The sequence below is a fragment of the Nuphar pumila genome, chromosome 2 (assembly GCF_984573655.1).
Source record: "Nuphar pumila chromosome 2, dmNupPumi1.hap1.1, whole genome shotgun sequence".
Lineage (NCBI taxonomy): Eukaryota > Viridiplantae > Streptophyta > Magnoliopsida > Nymphaeales > Nymphaeaceae > Nuphar > Nuphar pumila.
Genome location: NC_143250.1, coordinates 72992476 through 73000128, shown reverse-complemented (window position 1 = coordinate 73000128; position 7653 = coordinate 72992476). Strand labels below are relative to the sequence as shown.

The 7653-nt window shown below is 37.2% G+C and overlaps 1 protein-coding gene across 1 annotated transcript; it reads left to right on the top strand.

Moving 5' to 3' along the window:
- Nucleotides 1-2663: 2663 nt before the first annotated feature.
- LOC149845753 (polygalacturonase-like) lies at nucleotides 2664-6317 on the top strand. Its single transcript, XM_089989251.1, has 4 exons — nucleotides 2664-3095; nucleotides 3687-3976; nucleotides 5060-5288; nucleotides 6099-6317. Exons 1-4 carry the CDS (start codon nucleotides 2664-2666, stop codon nucleotides 6315-6317), a joined length of 1170 nt encoding a protein of 389 aa, XP_089845377.1.
- The last annotated feature ends 1336 nt before the right edge of the window (nucleotides 6318-7653 follow it).

Genomic DNA, 7653 nt, shown 5'->3' with positions numbered 1-7653 from the left:
TTTTTAAATTTCTATTTTTTTAAAAACCATTTAAAATTAGTTTTTGTTTTTGTTCAACTTTTTGTTCTTTTTTTCTCAAAAACACGATATTTCAAAATCTCACAAAATTTTGCCTGAGTTTGGAAGGCTTGCAACCGTTGAGAAAGTCGGAACAAGCCATGCACATATTTATGAAAGAAAAAGGAAGTTTGTCAATATGTACAGAAGAAAGGTTCTTATGATTAGGGCTGCCAACAAGTCGGGTTAATTTATATCAGGCACTTACTTTACCTGACCGGACCCAAATTCTTGGTTATGGACATAAAAGTTGCTGACCCGAATAATATTTGGGTCAACCCGAATATGGTCAAAGCAATATGCCGGCCAGGTTTGGATTATGATTTTTGCTGGGTACCTCACTTGACTTGACCTGCCATCTTTTAGCCATTTAGCCAACTATCCGACCCGATCCACTCGGGCATTTTTTTATGTATTTTTAAGTAAAAGTAAACTTCTGAAATTATATGGATTAGGGTTTGGGGTTTCGTTTTCATGACCCAGCAAAAGATGAACCTACACTTTGTTATTTGGGCGGGTACGAGCGCACCCTGATGGGTCGAGTACCCGACCCGTTGATTTATGATCGGCGCATGGAGGCGGCGCCGTTGGTGGAGAGAAACGAGTAACGTGTCTGCAAAATGTCGACTTATGAAGTTTTGTACAAGGGATGTGTTGTTGAGGACAGACGTTAATGATTGATTGGTGGGCGCTGAAGCTGTGGAAGATTAAGAAATATTGGCTGCTTGTGTTGCACGTCTTAAGCAGGGTTGTCAATGGGTCGGGTATGGCTAAGAACCGACCCGTATCAAACTCTATAGGGTGAGGGTTTGGTGATAAAAAATGAAGTCGGATTAGTATATGGAGCTGGGTATGGTCTGTGAAATTTCATATCAGACCTGAGTTTCAGTTAAGACTTGTGATTTTTAAATATAAAAATATATTATTTTATAAGATATAAACCAGGTCTGGTTCATGTAAATCTTACAGAGTCCGGTTATGGTTTTCCATACAGCAAACCCAAGATCAGGACACAGCTCCAGACCGGGTATCAGTACCATTAGTCGCATCCGGGTTTGAACCCACCTGGATCCGAACCAGCTCTGACCCTTTGACACCCCTAGTCTTAAGGGTTCCCAAATTAGATCCAAATATAATCATGAGCTACTACCATCATGGCTTGCTTCGGGTCATCCCTGCCGTTGGTCTATTGAGGTGAACGATCGAACCGGATAGACTGCCGTCTGGAAGAGTATGTAGTGCAATGACTTTACGTGCAAAACAGTAGAGAAATCCTAGACGCATACTTGGATGCAATTTAATAGAAAAAAGAAATGAGAATTTGAATTGGTGCCACAGATTCATTTTTGCTATCAACCTTGCTGCTAAATAGTTTTCCCTTCATGGTGCCCACAACAGTAGGGGTGAAAACGGGTCGGATTCGAGTCTGATCTTGTTAGATCCTAGCTTAATCCAGAATATAAACAGCATATTGAAAACTAGATCCGGATTCCAATTAGATCTGATAACGTATAGTTGAATCTGAATACTAAATACATATATGTGGTAATAGTGGGTCAAAAAAATAGAATAAAAACAAGATATTTACATTATAAAAAAATGCAATCATGTCTGATTTTGATTTGGATCAATTTTGGATCCAACTTAAAATGCTGATCTGAATCTGGTCTAAATCCAAATGTAATCCAATGGAACAGATCTGAACCCGATCCAGATATACATTCAGATTTTACTTAGAGGATCCAAGTTGGGAAGTAACATGTTGTACTCGGATTGAATATCCGTCCATATCCCATCCATTTGCATTCCTACGCAAGAACTGTACGTTTCTCATTAGGGGGCAACCATTGTATGTGGGGTGACCATTGTAGGTGTTGCTTACGGCAAAGGTGTACTTTCCGGTGGTAGTGGTGACTACAAAGGTTTTATTAATGGGAGGAGACCTGCTAATGTGCAGCAGGTGATAGAAGGGTTTCTCCCTTGTTTTAGCCAAAAAAAAAACTAGAGAGAGAGATTTTCTTTCATGGATCTTGAGCCTGGAATGCAGGAGAGATCATTGGTGTGTGGGCCCCCATGAGTCAAGGCAGCGACAAATCTGGGCCCAGCGACAAATCTGGGCCATCAGATTGTATGACCCCATCTTTTAATATCAACAATCAGGTGAACCAAATCAAGCAGAACAAAATCCGAGAAGGGGCCGTGAGTGTGGAATCGACTACAAGATAACGGCCGTACTCCGAACCTGGTGAGAGCTCCCGCGCCATTCAACCAATCGTTATCACAGCTCGGCCTTCGCCCCATTGTTGCTTTTGCTGCCAACCAGCGCCGCTTGCTTCGAGCTACAGCCACTGTAAGGAATCCAACTCTATCCCCATCACTTTCCATCTCATATATAAGCACCAAGGGACCCCTAATCCTTCCATCATCACAATTCACGCAAACTCTCTCTCTCTCTCTCTCTCTCTCTCTCTCTCTCTCTCTCTCTCTCTCTCTCTCTCTCTCATCATCTTATTGTCCTACATCTCTCTATCTTTCGTCACCTCATTATCCAACAAACCTCCCTCCTACAAAGTACATCTCTCTCTCTCTCTCTCTACAGAGAGGATATGGAGAGTTGTTTAGCCTTGCTTGCCCTACTTGTTGCATTGGTGATTGTCAAGGTGGTGGAAGGAGTTGATTTCGATGTGACGAGCTTTGGAGCTAACCCCAACACAAATGGTGATAACAGTGGGGCTTTTCTTAGGGCATGGGAGGCAGTGTGTGCCTCCAAGATCCCGGCCACATTGTATGTGCCGGAAGGGCAGTTCACGCTGCTGCCTGTGCAGTTCATGGGGCCTTGCAAGAGTCGAGCAGTGAGCATTCGGATCGATGGGAACCTCGTTGCATCCACGAATTACAAAGCATATAGTGCAACGGGGTATTGGCTCAAGTTTGCCAACATACAGGGCCTGGCCATTCGAGGGGGGAGCTTGAATGGGAATGGCCCAGCCTTGTGGGCGTGCAAGGCTGGGAAGAAGACATGCCCGACTGGTGGACGTGTAAGTTTATACATGTACACATATATACACATATATATGCTCTCTCTCTCTTTATTTTATACATACATATATATATATAGAGAGAGAGAGAGAGTAGTTAGCCATGCTGATGGGTGTATATTTAATACAGTATTGCACATACAATCTAGTTGGAAACTTGGAATGTCGCAATGCAAGTTGTGTTAACTCATTTAACCTCGTATGTGTGTTCAGATGGGCGATTTAGTGGAAATAGACCCTTTGATCATGTTTTTTCGATGGAAAAATGGTTTTCTCAATCAGAAAAAACATGTGTGTTTATATAATCATCAAATTTTGCTTCGTCAGACAAGCCTGTGTGCAAGTGGAATTCTGGCGATTCAAAAACCGGTTCTTACTAAAAAACAGCATATAAATCGCATCCGTGGGATCATTTTGACTAAAATTACAAAAAATCAAGAAAAATGAAAGCTTGCTAAGTCGTTTGTATATACAAATGATTGAGGCAAACGTTTATCATGCTGCCATTAGATATAGAATCGTCAAACTACATGAGTTAATGCATGATCTATTTCTCACTTGCTAGTAATAACAAACACTTGATAATTGCAGACATTGCTCTTGGATTTTGTGCAAGACGGAGTTGTGGCCGGCCTCACGTCTGTGAACAGCCAACTCTTTCATTTAGTCGTCAACCATTGCACCAACATAGCCTTGCAAGATGTGAGGATTATTGCTCCTGACGAAAGCCCCAACACAGACGGCATTCATGTGCAAACATCGTCCGATGTCACGGTCAGGAACACAAGTATCAAGACTGGAGATGATTGTATATCGATCGGTCCGGGCACTCGAAACTTGTGGATTGAACGTGTAGCTTGTGGGCCTGGTCATGGCATAAGGTAAGCACTTGATATGCATGCATGAGAAAAAGTTAGATAGGATATCCACTCATTTGGTAGGAGTGATTTGTGAATGTCACCAAGTTGGCAGTACGTCATGAGTTCGAAACCTAAAGTGAGCATCCCTTGTGGCAAGGTCCAAGTTGGTGTACTCGCCAGTGGATAAGACAGACCTCAAAGGTCCGTCAATACGCTGTCAGTGATGAGGAGTTGCCTTTGGCCTAGTGAAAAAGAAAAAAAAGAAAGAAAGAAAGAAAGAGGTAGACAGGACAATGCAGAGGAACCATAACAGAGAAAAACGTGATGACATTCTTGACCTCCATTTCTTTTGGGTAATTTACAGATAGGCACCAAACATATGTTATGTTTAGGAAACTCAGTTATTTTAAGTTAACACCTAGGTTTTAAAGAAATTGCTCAAATTACCATGTGAGTTACTTTTTATATCATCTAACCCTAGTAACTTTCTAAATCTCACTGCCAACCTTTTTATATTTTAAAACAGAAATACCCGTTTATAGCTACTCAATTTTGCACCTACTATTAACTGTAAATAAGTAATTTCATAAAATAAAAGCAGTAGAAAAAGATAGGCACTTTTTAAATATTTTATTTAAACATAAATTTCACAAACATTAGGCACTTATATGTAAATTACCCATATATATTTTTATATTTATATACCATTTCTTTTTACTTTTAGACTTCATATAAATGAAGATTCTAAATCTCCATAAGAAAAGAACTTCATCCTAAAATGTTGTCAAAATTACAAAAAGTATTGGTAAAGATATATAGCATCAACATCGTTATCTTTCTTGACACTGTTTTTTCTTGTTTACATTTTAAAGACAATATTGAATTTAATTGAGTTTATTTTCATGTATTTACCTGTGTGTCTATGTGGAATATAGTAACCGTAGGATAACCACCAAACATTACATGTACTAGATTTATTATCTTAGAAAAGGGACCTTCTGTTCTCTCTTAGCTTACACAGTCAAATCTTTACTTGGTGTTAAAGGTGATAAAATTATGCGAAATTGTTTATAACTAAATGCACGTCTGTTTGTCTTGTAACAGCATTGGCAGTTTAGGGAAGGACGCTATCGAAGAAGGGGTGCAAAATGTTACAGTAAAAAATGTGGTGTTCACAGGAAGCCAGAATGGACTGAGGATAAAAACATGGGAAAGGATGAGTTCTGGATTTGTCAAAGGGGTGCTCTTTCAAAAAGTCATCATGAACAACGTCAAGAATCCAATAGTCATTGATCAAAACTATTGCCCTCGTCGTCAAAATTGCCCTAATCAGGTATTTATCGCAAATACCATTTATACCCTAAAACCACATTGACAAAAATAAAAAATAAATTTCTTTTAAAAATAATATGTTCTTAGCATTTTAATACCGTGGATGTTGTTGCTAAACCTATTAATAACATGCATATCCTTAGAAAGAGAGTCAAAGGCCTTCGAAATGTCAAGTTTTGAGATTACACACAAAAAAAAATAAGTGTAAATTTATGGATAGGTGCTTAAACGTATTGAGAAATTGCTTAACCACCTGACCTTTCAAAACAATAAGATAGGCACCTAACCTTAGTTGGATGGAGACCAGTAGAAGCAGCTAGCTGAGCAATTTTTTAAAATGGTAGGTGCATATGTTAAAGTTTTTAAAGGCTGAGGTTCAATGCAATATTCTCATAAGTATGCACTCATGCGTCAATTTTCCAAAAAAAATATATCCATACTGTTTACCATTATTCTTCCAAGCTAATGGCTATACCAAATCCATATTTTTAATTTCTCTTCATTATCTCTCCATTACCAAATGAAAGTCATTAAATCCATCTTGGATAAACATTAAAATTAGGGTTTATTTTTCTACAAATAGTCATGTAAAGTCATGAAAGGTTGGGGATTGATTAATGTAAATATTTTCTATTTTTTTGTAGATTTCTACTTTAGCTAAGTTAGCACATTATAACATAGAATCGTAGCTTAGTTTCTTCAAGTCTCGCTTTGAATTCTTGCATCAACAATGATTATCCATGTGGCCTTTTTTTCTTTTTTGGATATTAAGGTGTAGTATAACAGATTTAGCACTTTATTTTTTCTGCAGAATTCGGGAGTAAAGATATCAGATGTAACATTCGATGACATTAGGGGGACATCAGCAACCAAAGTAGCAATAAAACTTGCATGTAGTTCAAGTGTGCCATGCCGGGGGATCAACATGACCAATGTTCTGCTCACCTTTGATACCAAATCTGCTACTTCCTTGTGTAAAAATGCAATTGGGATAGCTAGTGGGATCATGGTGCCACCAAGCTGCTTGTAAATGTTGTGTCCATTGTTATTGTATTTGATCAAGGGCTTGTTATTTGAGCTCTTGTGTTGTTAAGTGAAAACTAAAAGTACTTGACATACTATCAAAACTACACATCTGTGAGGTTAGATTGAGTCAAAACAATCTACATCATGAGATTTCAACTCAATTATAAGTACAATGGATTGTAATAAATAATTGTACAACAAAAATAACATGTTTCCCAAAATTCCCTATAATTTTTAAAATTTACTTGATGTCCAAATTCATAAATATTCGCCTTTAAAAAGACCATTTTAACATTTGCACTAGTCAATTTTCTAAAGTTTGAGAAATATATCATTACACACTCCGTGTATCGCAACCATGACACTAAAATGTAGATTCACACAATTGTTCTTACTGACCCCACGAAATCTGCATAACTATATCTATGAACTTCCTATAACTGAAATATGTCGAAACTTCAAAAATATTTTACTAACTTTACATATATAGTACAAAATTCGTATAACCAAATATGTGAACTTTCTATAATTGAAACCTCTCAAAAATTCGCAAATATTTTACTAAATTTATATATATATAGTACAAAGTTCACATAACCATATCTGCAAACTTTGTATAACTGAAACATGTTGAAACTTCGCAAACTAACTTCGCATATATAGTATGAAGTTTGCATAACCACATCTTCGAACTTCCTGTAACTAAAACATGTCAAAATTTTATAAATATTCTACTAAATTCATATATATAGTATAAAGTTCGCATAGAACAATATGGATCTTCTTTAAGAAACTAATGTAACACTCCAAATTTTATATCTCAGAAATCATGAATTTTTTTTTTTGAAATGGTTTTATAAAATCTGCATCAGAAATCTAAACGGGATAAAAACTTGACATGTTACTTCCTGATCACATTCATTTTCATACATGCATTTAATTCAAAGATTAAACATTTATAAATCAAATAAATGTCCATTATATCTCCAAATTAATAATAATAGTCTATTTAAAATTTAAATCAAATAATCAGAGTCTCGCGCATTCTAAAATGCTCGCAGTCCAAACACACTCGAAGGTTGGAAAAGGCTTGGCTCGGTCCCCGCTGCAACCTCCCGCCATCGCATGTGAATTCACTCACTACCTGAAAATATTTAAAATCAATAGGGTCAGACAAATAATGTCTCAATAGGGTAGAGCTATTCAAAATACATAAATTAAAACATGTAAGCAGGAATAACTTTGATCTTTCATCCATTCAACAAGATTAAATACAACACAAATACAAACATGAATTGCGAATATGTCATTCAAGCATTTAATCATGAAATTGTTTTCAA

What these genes read in the sequence shown, in the direction of transcription:
- LOC149845753 (XM_089989251.1), top strand. Translation starts at nt 2,664, where the DNA reads ATGGAGAGTTGTTTAGCCTTGCTTGCCCTACTTGTTGCATTGGTGATT. An exon ending in CATGCCCGACTGGTGGACGT is followed by an intron (nt 3,096 to 3,686) that starts GTAAGTTTATAC and finishes TGATAATTGCAG; the next exon opens with ACATTGCTCTTGGATTTTGT. An exon ending in GTCAAAATTGCCCTAATCAG is followed by an intron (nt 5,289 to 6,098) that starts GTATTTATCGCA and finishes TTTTTTCTGCAG; the next exon opens with AATTCGGGAGTAAAGATATC.